General features: G+C 56.5%; 1 protein-coding gene across 6 annotated transcripts; it reads left to right on the top strand.

Moving 5' to 3' along the window:
- Positions 1 to 2,774: 2,774 nt before the first annotated feature.
- Positions 2,775 to 8,400, top strand: SLC39A3 (solute carrier family 39 member 3). Of its 6 annotated transcripts, XM_057708041.1 has the most exons (5): positions 2,796 to 2,893; positions 3,134 to 3,213; positions 3,508 to 3,622; positions 4,323 to 4,661; positions 7,483 to 8,400. In XM_057708041.1, exons 4-5 carry the CDS (start codon positions 4,452 to 4,454, stop codon positions 8,215 to 8,217), a joined length of 945 nt encoding a protein of 314 aa, XP_057564024.1. In that variant the 5' UTR covers positions 2,796 to 2,893; positions 3,134 to 3,213; positions 3,508 to 3,622; positions 4,323 to 4,451; the 3' UTR covers positions 8,218 to 8,400. The 6 variants fall into 6 exon arrangements, with proteins under 6 accessions (XP_057564026.1, XP_057564025.1, XP_057564022.1 ...); XM_057708042.1 differs by lacking the exon at positions 3,134 to 3,213 and having other exon boundaries at positions 2,776 to 2,893; positions 4,419 to 4,661; XM_057708039.1 differs by lacking the exon at positions 3,134 to 3,213 and having other exon boundaries at positions 2,776 to 2,893.
- The last annotated feature ends 5,077 nt before the right edge of the window (positions 8,401 to 13,477 follow it).

Here is a 13,477-nt window from a genome sequence, read left to right as displayed (position 1 = left end):
CACGGAGCAACTAAGCTGGTGCACCACAACCACTGAGCCTGTGCTCTAGAGCCTGTGAGCCACAACTATTAAGCCCACATGCTGAAGTCCAGCTCTGGCGGGTCCAGGAGTACCCAAGGGATGAGTGGCGTTGGCGCAAGGAAGATACGAGGAGGCCTGTGTCAGCTATGCAGGATCTTTTTTTATTGCCAGAGCTTTGTGTTTTTATATAGTAAGCATATCTCAGAAAAAACCTTTTATGACAGAGCATATCTTCCCGCAGCATCTACCAGTTTTTTTTTTTTCTTTCGTTATGGACCCTTCCCAACTTCTCAAATCTCAGATCTGGAACATTTAGTTATGGGTCGGGGGAACAATTTACTCTGAAATCATCCCATTAAGTCACAGCATCTTCTTGCCCCCATGGGCCTAACAATTGCATTGCTCTTATTACAAAAGGTTATATTGTTCTCATGTACCTTGCAAACTCTGTGACTCTGAGGTAAGCATGTATAAATGACTTCTTAATCTTATATCTTAAGCAAACTATAGCCCTTAGCACCCATACCTATGCCTAATGTCTATGTCTATACTTATGCCTGCTGCAATCATGAGCATTCCTAAGTTTAAAGAGTATACAATAAAAGCCAAACCTCTCTGTTCTCCAGCATTTAGTAGCCTGAAGTGCCTGCCTTTTCCACCAAGGAGTGGTGGGAGCAGACTTGGTGGGGCAGACACGTAGAAAGAATGTGTCAAGCCCTGGTTCTTTCCTGGGGACATAGAAACAGGGAGGCGAAGTGGATGGTAATAACCTAAACACTCCTCTCATTCCTGGTTCCCTAAATGGTGCCCCTCTTTCTAGAAATATTTCTGAGTTTCCCCCAGGGAATGTTCTTCCAGGGGACCTTGCTTCAGAGGGAAAGAACATGCTGGGCTAATCAAGATTCCTAGTAAGCATAGTATTACAAAGAAACAAAGAACAGAATGTAAAATGGGTGGAGATGGTCTGGGGCCTGTCCTTGCGGAGCTGTTGCCTTGTGATCCTCCTGCTCCGAAATGCCCTTCCAAGGAGTTCTCGCCTTGCAGTCCTCCTTGGAGCCTGGTGACGTTGTCACAGCATTGGCTTGTCCAGACGGCTCCCGACACCCACATGCCACAACTACTGAAGCTCGTGTGCCTAGAGCCCGTGCTCCATCTGCAACAAGAGAACCCACTGTACTGAGAAGCCCCCGCTCACCACAACTAGAGAAAGCCCGCATGCAGCAACAAAGACCCAATACAGCCAATAAATAAATAAATAAATTTATATTAAAAAAAGAAATCTGTCTAATAATATGTTATTATTTCATTAATACTTGTCTCTCCCACTACACTGTGAACTGTGAGGGCATGAGCTTTTTCACTCCATTTTATTAAAATTTTCAAAAATTGTGGTGAGATATACATAACATTAAATTTACCATTTCAACCATTTTTAAGTGCACAGCCCAGTGGCATTAACTACATTCACATTGTTGTGCAACCATCCCCACCCTGCATCTCCAGAACTTTCTCATCTTCCCAAACTGAAACTCTGTCCCCATGAAACACTGATTCCCCACCCCCCCCAGCCTCTGCCCCCCCACCATCTACTTCCTGTCTGTATAGTTGTGACTAATCTAGGAACCTCCTATGAGTGGAATTACACAGTATTTATCCTTTTGTGACTGTCTCATTTCACTTAGCCTCATGTCTTCAAGGTTCATCTGTATTGTAGCATTCTCCACTTTATTCTTAGCAGCTCTCCCTATGCCTGGCTCATGGTAGGCTGACAATAAGATTTTAGTTAACAAATGAATACAGTCCTCTCTTTCGTAAGTCTGATTGCTTTTATGGGGCAGTGGATCAAGCTATTTTTCAAAAAAATATCTCCTTCTCCCTGTCTAAAAAAATATTAATTTGACCCAGCAAGTCCACTCCTGGGTGTATATCCCAAAAAACAAACAAACAAACAAAAAATCCCCAAATAGCAATCTACCACCCAAGCCTCTTTTTCATATATATTTTACTTTTATTGGAGTATAGTTGATTTACAATGTTGTGTTAGTTTCAGGTGTACAGCAAAGTGATTCAGTTACACATATACATATATTCATTTTTTAAAGATTCTTTTCTCATATAGGTTATCACAGAATATTGAGCAGAGTTCCCTGTGCTATACAGCAGGTCCTTGTTGGTTATCTACCTTATATATCAGCCCAAGCCACCTCCCAGCACTCTTGATAACCCTTACTGGGCTCTATTATTCCAGAGATCTTGTCACCTTCTGACATAATTTTATTACTTACTATGTTTGTAGGTTATTTTTTCTCCTAGAACATAAGCTCCGAAAGGGGAGAGATCCTTGTTTTGTTGACAGATGTTCTCCAAGAAAAGGTCCAGGCACACAGGAGGCAGAGATGTTGAAGGGATAAATTTGCATCTTAAACCTACGGGAAGGGCATCAGCAGCGAGGACGCTCCAAGAGAGACAGTCACTCATAGCAAATCGTTTTCTAACAATGGCCAAACCTCGATCCGAGCGGAATTCAGCACCAGGAGCCCCTGGACAGCTCTGGAAGCCAAACCTTGCCGGAACCCTTCCTCTAAGGTCGCAGTTTCCCGCCCGGTGGCTGTACCCGCTGCTCAGTGGGAGGAAACTACTTTCCCTTGCCGGTAGGAGAGGTGGAGTCTCATGGTGAGTGACATCCGTAAAAGCCAATGGCATGGAGAACTTGGCCCGCGGAGCTTGGGGCTACCAATGGGCAGGGGGCGTAGGCGGGCCGTGGGCAGCGGCGCGCCGAGCAGGGCTCCGCTGGGAGCTCGGCAGTGGGGTCGACACCGCGCGGCGGTTGAGCGGCGGGCGGCTCCGGCAGGCGGGCGAGGGTTCAGCGGAGGTACGTGCGGGCCGGGGCGGGGCTGGGGGCCGGGGCGGCCCGGGGCCTGGCGGGCTCTGCGGCTCGTTAGCCGAGGCCCCGCCTTTACCGGCGTTCTGCGTGATTTGCGTCCGGCAAATCCCAATGGAGCGCGACTTGTCCCCTCTGGAGCGGGCGCCGGGTGCAGCGCGGGGCACACAGAAGGCGCTCAATAAGTGCTGAGTGAAAGGATGAATGAATGAGCCCGTGCCCTCTGCCCAGCCCCATCAGCCCCCGGTTTGAGGGCGTCCGGGCCAGTCTCACCCCCACGCTACGGACTGGGCCATCCCGACAGTCGGCAGGTATTTATTAGACGCATACTGTGTACCTGGCTCTGGGCGGGGGAAGACAGACTTCCCGCTCCTGTGGAAGTCGCAGCCCAGGGCGAGCGAGGACGTTCAGGGACTCTAAATTATGTAGTTCCCTGTAGCACTAGTGATGCCAGGGGACGATGTGGGAGACAGCTCTCCACTGGTGGCATCTGAGCTGACGTGGGGACGCGGGCAGTGAGAACTGGGAGGTTGGGGAGAAAGCCTAAGGACAGAGGAGCAGCCGCGGCCCCTCATACTAATGGTGACACTTTCCCGTCTATCTAGGGCGAAATGTGCTTCACTTTGGTTCATTGAGTCCCATAAAGGGGTCCACATGCTTCAGCTCGTACGTTTGTCCAGCCAGCGGTTACTGAGCATCTGTTCTGCGCCAGGCCTTGCGGTGGGTACAGGGGATGCCCTTTAGGGCAGGGGGAGGCCCTTCTGAGGGCCTGAAAGACAAACATCATTGGAAGGTCAGGGGAGAGAAGCAGTCCAGGCCAAAGGCCCTGAGGTGGGAACGGGCTTGCCACAGTTGAGGGGCCACAAAGGCCAGTGAGGGGAGGTGGAGCCTGAGCTGATGGTGCGGAGCCTTTGCCTCAGGGTAAAGCCTTTGGACTTTATGTAAGGGCAGCGGGACCAGAACATTCTGCAGTGATGGAAATGTTCTCTGTCCAGTACAGCGGCTGCTAGACTCAAGTGGCTACAGAACACTTGTAATGTGGGTAGCACAACTGAGGAGCCGAATTCTATGTTTTATATTATTTTTTTAATTAAAAAACATTTTTTTTGGCCATGCCACATGTGGGATCTAAGTTCCCCGACCAGAGATGGCAAACCCGTGCCCCCTGCAGTGGAAGCGCAGAGTCTTAACCACTGGACCACCAGGGGAGTCCCTACGTTTTATTTAATGTTAATTAACTTAGACACACATGGCTCGCGACTGCCGTCTTGGACAGTGCAGCGCGGAGAATTTTCTGCAGGAGGCAGGGACGTGTGCCAGGCCTGGAATGGGGTGAAGTACAGGGGATGAAGGGCTTGGTCGCTCGAGCTGGTCAGATAACCAGTCCAACAGCTGACGTGGTTGCCCCTGGCGTTCACAGTGGCTGGACTGAGGCATGAGCCCCCGGCTGTGCGGCTGGGCCCCATAACGCGTCCTAGGACGGGAGTGTGTGCCCACACATGGTTTGGCCCTGCAGTGACCGGTGACCGGAGCAGCCCGGGCCGCCACCATGATGAAGTTGTTGGTGGCCAAGATCCTTTGCATGGTGGGCGTGTTCTTCTTCATGCTGCTGGGCTCCCTGCTCCCCGTGAAGATCATCGAGACGGACTTTGAGAAGGCCCATCGCTCGAAAAAGATTCTCTCGCTCTGCAACACCTTTGGAGGTGGTGTCTTTCTGGCCACGTGCTTCAATGCTTTACTGCCGGCCGTGAGGGAAAAGGTAAGGCTCCGTGGGTGGTAGTAGCAGCCCTCGGCATCTTATGGTCAAGGGTCTCTGATGCTTTTCTTCCTTCCTTGCTTCCTCCCTCCCTCCCTCCCCCTCCCTCCCTTCCTCTCTTTCTTTCTTTCTTTTTTTAAATTGAGATATAGTTGATGTACAATATTATGTAAGTTTCAGGTATACAGCATAGTGATTCACAGTTTTTGAAAGGTTATGCTACATTTATAGTCCTTGTAAACTATTGGCTATATTCCCTATGCTGTACAACATATCCTTGTAGCTTATTTGTTTTATACATAACAGTTTGTACCTCTTAATCCCCTACTCTTATTTTGCCCCTCCCCCATCTCTGGTGCTTTTCAACCCTGATACTGGGTTTGGGGGCCTTGACACTGTAAGGGTGATGGGAAGTAGAAAATGAACTTGTCTTGTGACCGTGAGTTGCTTGCTTCTCCTCTCTGGGTCTTATCTAGTAAACAACGGGTTTGAACTAGACCGGGGGTTCCCAACTGGTGGGCTCATCAGTCGTTACTTGACCAAACCACCTGTCCTGGGCACATGCACTTTGTCCTGAAGCTGGCGATTGTGGCCTCCCTTCAATATCTGTATCAGCTAGCTACTGCTGCGTAACAAATGATAACAAACTTAGCATCTTAAAACAACACACGTTTATCCCTGCACAGCTTCTGTGGGTCAGGAGACTGGGCCCCACTTGGCTGGGTCCTCTGCTGCTGGCTCTCATGAGGCAGCAGTCAAGGTATCTTTTAGGCTGTGGTCTCATATCAAGGCTTGACTAGGGACGGATTGGCCTCTGAATCCACATGGTTGTGAGGTGGGTTCAGTCCTTCCTGATTGTCGGGCCCTCGGTTTTCTGGGAGCCACCCTTGGTCCGAGGCCACATGGGCCTCCCCGCCGTGCCGTGTGCTTTATCCACCTGCCCCATCCTGTGCCCGGACTCCTGACATTGAGGGCTGCGAGGTGTTTTATGCGGCTAAGCTTGTGTTCCCCTGTTACACAGCGTGGGAAACCCGTGCACTTGGCAGCAGTGAGGATAAGATCGGAGTCCTCTCTGAGGCCCTCTGCACCCCAGCCCCACCCCCATTTTCCACATTCCCACAGTGTCATCCCCTGGCCTGGACTGCTGCAATGACCTTGCCCCTCCCCGTCCCCCTTCAGTGCTCAGGGCCCTCTCACGGTCCTCCCAGAACTGCTGCCGGGCCGCGTCCCTGCCCCGTGCTTCCCACGCCTCAGGGGGCCAGGCCCCTCCTCCTGGCCATCCGCCAGCCTCAGCCAGAGCGCCTGCCTCACAGTCCAGTGTGTCAGGTTTCAGTGAATTGAACTCAAAAGCAATTCAGTGCGCCAGTCCTCAGCCACACCAGCCACACCTTAAGTCCTCATGGGCCACGCGAGGCTAGTGGCATCCATATCGGACAGCACAGATAGAGAACATTTCCACCATTTGGAATGTTCTGTTGGATGGCGCTGGCTCAGGGGATCTGGTGAGGGTGGCTGGATGTGCCGGCGAGCCTCACTCGTTCTTAGCACGTTCACCCAGGAGGATGGAGCAGTGGGAGGCCTCCGAAACAGCCTCCAGGTTATGTAGAAGCAAACGGCTTGCAGACATCAGGGCCAGAAGTCCGAGACCGAGGTGTCAGTGGGCTGGGTCCTTCTGCAGCCATGAGAGAGAGTCTATCCTGTGCCCGTCCCAGCTTGTGGGGATCGTCTGCGGTCCTTGGCATCCCGTGCCTTGTGTGAGCATCACCCCAGCTCTGCCTCCATCGCCATGTGGTCTCTCCCTGTGTGTCTCTCCTCTTCTGTCTCAGAAGGACACCTGCCATTGGATGAAGGACCCATCCTATCCAGAATGATGTCATCTCAAAATCCTTATGAATGAATTTCCCGGGGTGGCCATAACAGAAGACCCGAGACAGGGTTTGGGGGTGGGGAGGGGATGGAGTGCCTAAACAACAGGCACTTATTCTCTCCCAGGGCTGGAGGCTGCACGTCCAAGACCAAGGTGCCGGCAGGGCTGGGTCCTCCTGCAGCCTCTCTCCTTGCCTTGCAGACGGCCACCTCTTGCTGTCTCTTCACAGGATGGCTCTTCCTCCTCCTGTAAGGACAGCAGTCCTAGTGGATGAAGGCCACCCTAACACACTCCTTTTACATGAATCACCTGTTTAAAGACCCCATCTCCAAATATGGTTAGTTTTGAGACCCTAGGGGTTGGGAGATTTTTATATAGAAATTTCTTTTTTGGGGGGGGGGACAGTTCAGCCCAGTTCAGCCCATCGCACCTCAGTTATATCTGCAAAGACGCTTCTTCCAGGTGAGGTCACGTTCGGAGGTTCCTGGTACCAGGACGTGTCTTTCAGGGGTCACAATACAGCCCACTGCGCTATTTTTAAATTGGTTCCCACAGTGGACCTGAGGTGAACCCTGGTCCCTTTCTAATAGAGTTTTTATTTTTAAATATGTATTTTATTATGTTTTGGCTGTGCCGGGTCCCAGGTGCAGCACGTGGACTTCTTAGTTGTGGCGCGCGTGCAGGATCTAGTTCCCCAGCCGGGAGGAAGCCGGGCCCCTTGCATTGGGAGCGTGGAGTGTTAACCCCTGCGCCACCAGGGGAGTCCCTTTATTTTTAAATCCATCAAGGATGAGCCACCTCGCTCTCCCCTTTTTAAAAGCTGTATGATGTGGGTATTTCCGCTTCTTGAAAGGTGACGTCTGATGAGCCCGTTGCGTGGGCAGTGCGGGTCCCGGCTGGCGCGCCTCTGACCCTCTTCGCGTCCTTTCCCCCCTCTCGCGCCCCTCCCCGCTCCAGCTTCAGAAAGTCCTGAGTCTCGGGCACATCAGCACCGACTACCCCCTGGCCGAGACCATCATGCTGCTGGGCTTCTTCATGACCGTCTTCCTGGAGCAGCTCGTCCTGACCTTCCGCAAGGAGAGGCCGGCCTTCATCGACCTGGAGACGTTCAACGCCAGCTCGGACGCGGGCAGCGACTCGGAGTACGAGAGCCCCTTCATGGGCGGCGCGCGGGGCCACGCGCTCTACGGGGAGCCGCACGCGCACAGCCACGCGCTGAGCGTCCAGGAGCTGTCGCGCTCCAGCCCGCTGCGGCTCCTCAGCCTGGTCTTCGCGCTGTCGGCCCACTCGGTGTTCGAGGGCCTGGCCCTGGGCCTGCAGGAGGAGGGGGAGAAGGTGGTGAGCCTGTTCGTGGGGGTGGCCATCCACGAGACGCTGGTGGCCGTGGCCCTGGGCATCAGCATGGCCAGGAGCGCCATGGCCCTGAGGGACGCGGCCAAGCTGGCCGTCACCGTGAGCGCCATGATCCCCCTGGGCATCGGCCTGGGCCTGGGCATCGAGAGCGCCCAGGGCGTGCCCAGCAGCGTGGCCTCCGTGCTGCTGCAGGGCCTGGCGGGCGGCACGTTCCTCTTCGTCACCTTCTTCGAGATCCTGGCCAAGGAGCTGGAGGAGAAGAGCGACCGGCTCCTCAAGGTCCTCTTCCTGGTGCTGGGCTACGCCGTCCTGGCGGGCATGGTCTTCCTCAAGTGGTGACCGGCCTCGCCTGCTGCCCGCTCCGCCCCCACCCGCCGGAGCCCCGCCCCCAGGGGCCAAGCTCCGCCCCTGGGCCGTGCCTGCGCACACAGGCGCCTCCCGGACCGCACGGCGCCCCAGATCCTGCATCCCGAGCCTTGGGGCACAGCTCCTACTTTTACAGATTCTTCTCTTAAAAATATTTACCAAACCTGTGTGGCCATGTCATCCGCAGGTGTGGGAATCTGGTGACTCTCGGGAGGTGGGCCCAGGCGTCCAGGTGGGGTCAGACCCAGACGCTCCCCACCCCCAGCTGCGGACGAGGGCGGGAGTGGCCAGCCTCTGTCCTCCACGCCCCTGGTTCCAATGCCAACATCTTAGCCACCCCCTAAGCCTTCCCTGGAGCCCTGTAGCACGGGGCTGGCCTGTCCCCAGGGTTAGCAGCGGGTCCAGGCGCTGTCACGTGGCGCCCTGGGGGCGGTCTGAAAGGAGCTCCCCAGCCGGGAGCCTCCGTTAGTCCCGAGGCTGTTGATTCCTGCCCCCGAGGCTGTGCTTCTGGGGAGACGGAGGTTCCGGGGATTTCGGAGCCGCCGTCTTCTTCCCTGCTTTCTGGTGTGGCCCCCCTGCACGGGGAGGTTGCTTTCCAGGGTCTGGGGCGCTGGGCCGGGCTGAGCTCGGTTCTCCGAATCAGCAGGAATCCAGGGCCGGAAAGACGTGCGGGCAGGCCTGGGGCGGCCTGGCCACCGGGTCTCCAGGGCATGGCCGACTCCCGCAGGCCAGGGTCAGGGGCCACGTGACTCGCCTCCCCCCACCCCCAGACACAGATGAAGCTAGAACCCCCCCTCCGGGAGCGCAGGAGCCTACCAGCCCCATGGGGCCGGCGCACACCTTCCCCTCCGTGGCACCAAGCTCTGTTAGTGTAGTCGCGGCAACCGGCGCCTGCTGGGGGATGAGCGGGGGCTGAGGGCCCTTCCCCGGGGATTTGACCGTCAGCCTCCAAGCCCAGAGGCGCGGCCTCGGCTTCCCCAGCCCCCTCCAGTTACTCACACCCTTCCAGGGTCCTCACTCGCCTGCTCGGCTGTGTGTCCAGGCCCTTTCCTAGAACCTCTGGTTTCCTTCCTCTGCCTCACGACGGCTGCCCAGACCCACACCGGGAAGTCGGGCTGCAGCAGTGGGGCTGTTGAAGCTTCCCAGCGATGACAGGCCCCTCCGCCCTGTGGCCCTGGACTCGGTGGGGCCTCCAGCCCACCACTCCTGCCCAATGGAGGTTCCAGGAGCAGCTAATTGCTTGTACCAGGGGGCACCCAGGGCACTGCCAGCTGCACAGCCTCCGCCACAGCCTGGCCTCTTCCCTGTCAAAAGGAGTCTCGAAGCAGGGCCTGTGTCCAACACCCCCCACTTCCACTCTATCGGGCCCCCACCCCACTGCTGCTGGAAGTCTTGGGCCCATTTCCAGGAACTTCTGTCTGGCTTCTACTGGGACCCACGTCTGAACCCTGCATGGCCTGACCCTGTCCCCATGCCGGGAAGGTGACCCCTGTGGGCGTGGGAACATCACCTCCACCTCGTCCTGAACCCAGCCTTGCTGGCCACCGCCTGCCCCCTCTTCACTCCACCTTCTCCCCAGGTGGGTGGGATATCATGGAGCTGCCAGGTTCCAAGCCTGCCTTCAGCTGGGGGTGTGACCCCTGGGACGGGGCTGGACAGGATCCCTCAGGGGCCCTGTGTCCCCTAATCCAGTAAGAAGCCCCCCGTGGCGGGGCAGAACAGTCTGCTCCAGGCGTCCCCCATGCTATACTCCTTCCCCCATCACCTAAAGCATACACACAACAGGGTTCCCACCATCCCGCCAGCCCTCAGCTTCCTGGAGTGCCCTGGGGACACCACAAGTCCATCCACCCCTTGGTCCCCACATTTCCCCTTCCCTCCCCCACACTGGAGCCTTCAGGGCCACATCATTCCCCCCTCCCTCTAAGCCAGCTTCCGGACCAGGAAGGGAGCTGCCACACCAGCGAGGGGGGGAATCCCCAGTGCCCGCCCCTCCCCCCGCCCCTCAGGCACTGCCACCCTGGTCCCCAGTGTCCTCAGATCGCCAGCCTGCCCAGCCTCTGTCTGCCGCGCTCTGGCCCCTCTCTAGGGTCCCACCAGCCCCAACAAAACTGCTTCCAGGCCCACCAGGGATGCTGGGACCCCCAAGAAGTTTGGGGGATACTATGTGTTGTAAGAGAAGACCCATGCGGTCCCCCAAGGCCACCCCTCCTGTCTGCTGTGGTCAGAGGAGCCAAGGTTAGCCCTGGGGTCTGCTTCCTGGGGTCACAGGGGTGATGGTGTCACTTGATCAGTTCTAATCAGCTCTCCCTGCTTTGGACAAGGATTAAAGTTGAAAGTTGAAGTAAGAGAAGTGGTCATCCCATCTGACAGGGGCCCCAGAGAGGCTGGCCTTACTCCTGAGATCCCCTAGCCGATGGTGGCTGTGTCCAGCCTAGACCAGGGTCTTCTGAGGCCAGCTCTGTGGTTCCACCCTGCCCCCCCAACTCTGACATGAGAGATGCCACATGGTGACAGCTTTAGCTGAAGAAGCCTGCGGACTGGTCACCCACCGCCTGGGGCCCTGGACCAGCCCCAACACAGAACTGGACGTCGGCCGTGAAAGCCTTCCTTCATCTCTAGGCAACTTTGCGCCATCGAGGGAGTGGCGCTTTGAGATCTGTGTGCGTGTCTCACGGAGGAGAAGGGGGCAAACACCTGCTGATGGCCTGTTTGACGCGCTTGGTGACGACCAGGCACAGCCACCTTCGCTTGAACCGGTGCTCCCAAGTAGCACAGATGCCTTCCCCGGTGGTCCAGGGGTTAAGACTCTGCGCGTCCACTGCCAGGAGCGCCGGTTCGATCCCTGGTCGGGGAAGTTCCACACGCTGCACAGCGTGACCAGGAAAGCAGAACAAAACAAAAAAACAAAGAACTCCCAGCACAAAACACCAGGCACCATCTTTATCTGGATGCATCCAGCTGGGTCAAGGCCTCCCCCCGCCACTTGGCCCCGACCAGGCAAGCTCCTGGTGGCACGACTAGGGGGTCCCCAATGCAGGGGGCTCAGCAAGTGGGAGGGTTGACTGAGGACCCGGCAGAGCGTCACCCTCCACCGGCCCTGCCGCCCTCACGGTGTTGGGGCTCCTGGTGCGGGCGACAGCTGGATGGAGTCAACCGGGTTCCCCTCCTTGATCTGGAGACAAAAGAGGAGAAAATTAGGAGGCGGCGCCCAGGCCTCGCGGATTGAATCAAGCGTAATAACAGCGTGTCGCGGCTTCTGTTGTCTGCTGTTTGCGTTTCTGGTGGAGAAGTTATTAGTGTGGGGCTGGGCGGGGTGGCGGGGAGCACTATTCCCAGCCCGTCTGCAGCTTTTGGGCCCCCAAAAGCAGGCCTCAGACGGGATGGTGTGTCCCTGCACACGGTGCCTCCAGTCCCGCCCTGACCACCAGCTCTGGACCCTTGTCCTGCTGGGGAGAGAGGGCCAGGCAGCCCACCAGCCCGTGTCTGCCCTGAGCTGTCTGTCAGCTTTGGGGCAGAGGCAGCCACCGACCCACCTGATCTTTGGAGAGCCACCTGCAGGCTGCGACTAGGCCGGGACTCCCGAGGGCAGAAGGCAGGCGCTGCTGCCGGGGCTGCAGGGTGTGGGGGTGGTTCTGGGAGACCCTAGAACTCTTCTCTGGGCTGTCAGGTTGCTGAGGCCAGACTGGGCTGCAGAAGGGAGACCCCGTTCCCCCGACCCCACCCCACCACCCGCCAGGCCTCTGCAGCTCCCGGGGCAGGAACAGCTGACCTGGCAGACTGCAGTGTTCTGGCCAAGGGCCCAAGTGATTGCTGTGTGCCTAGCCTGGCAGGAGAGAGCCAGGATGGGCAGGTGGGCAGTTCAGAGCCCCCCACTCAGTGCCTGGGGGGCACAGCTGAGACGCTGCATTTAAAAAGCAAAGGAAGGGACTTCCCTGGTGGCGCAGTGGGTAAGATTCCGCACTCCCAATGCAGAGGACCTGGTTTGATCCCTGGTCAGGGAACTAGATTCCACATGCATGCCACAACTAAGGAGCCCCCCTGCTGCAACTACGACTAGGCATAACCAAATAAATAAATAAATATTTTTAAAAAGCAAAGGGGGCTTCCCTGGTGGCACGGTGGTTAAGAATCCGCCTGCCAATGCAGGGGACACGGGTTCGATTCCTGGTCTGGGAAGATCCCACATGCCAAGCAGCAACTAAGTCTGTGCGCCACAACTACTGAGCCCACATGCTGCAACTACTGAAGCCTACATGCCTAGAGCCTGTGCTCCACAACAAGAGAAGCCACTGCACTGAGAAGTCTGCGCACCACAACGAAAAGTAGCCTTGGCTCGCCAAATCTAGAGAAAGCCCACGTGTGGCAACAAAGACCCAACGCAGCCAAAAATAAATTAATTAATTAACTAAAAAAAAAAAGCAAAGGAAACGGCTGCTATGGTTCACATGCCCTCTCCCTCAAGGGACTAGCTGTGCATCCCTCTGAGTCAGATCCTGCCACCAGGCTGACACACTGGCCCCTAGAACAGCATCCACCCCCAACTCTCCCTACCACTACCCCAGGCTTGGCACTGTGCACATTCAGGCCATCCCGTGCGTTGTAGGGTATGAGCACCAGTCCTGGCTGGGGGCGGGGCTGGAGATTTTGCATTTCCTCCAAGCTCCCAGGGGATGCTGGTCTGGTGACACCTTTGAGATCCATTGCCCTACCCCAGGGTCCCCCCAGCACTGCTGACATGGGGCCAGGTCCTCCTCTGAGGGGCCACCCTGGGTGCTGTGGGGGGGGTGGAGCAGCCTCTCTGGCCCCACCCACGAGATGCCAGGATCCCCCCCCGCAGTAAGAGAACCACAAATGTCCCCAGTCATGGCCCAGTTTCCCCCAGGGAGAGGATCACCCCCAGGTGAGACCCACTGTCCCAGAACCTAAGGCAGCTCTCTTTCTAGCGAGGGAGACAGATGACAGATGGACACAAAATGCAATAAATGCCCTGAAGATAAAAAAGCAAGATGGAGGGAGAGCCACGTAGGAGGCGCAGACTATTTTAGCAGCGAGGTCAGGGGGGAAATCTCTGAGGGCCTCAGGAGAGTCAGAATAGCGGGGGAGAGCTTTTCTGGCAGAGGGAGTGGCCTGTGCAAAGGCCCTGAGGTCTCCCTGCATGTCACAGTTCTTTTCTCTGACTGATCAAAGCTGCCCCGGCTCTCTGTTGAAGGAGCCAAGTGTGGCAGGGGTT

This window comes from Hippopotamus amphibius, chromosome 15, assembly GCF_030028045.1.
Source record: "Hippopotamus amphibius kiboko isolate mHipAmp2 chromosome 15, mHipAmp2.hap2, whole genome shotgun sequence".
Classification (NCBI taxonomy): Eukaryota; Metazoa; Chordata; class Mammalia; order Artiodactyla; family Hippopotamidae; genus Hippopotamus; species Hippopotamus amphibius.
This window is presented reverse-complemented; position numbering and strand designations above follow the sequence as displayed.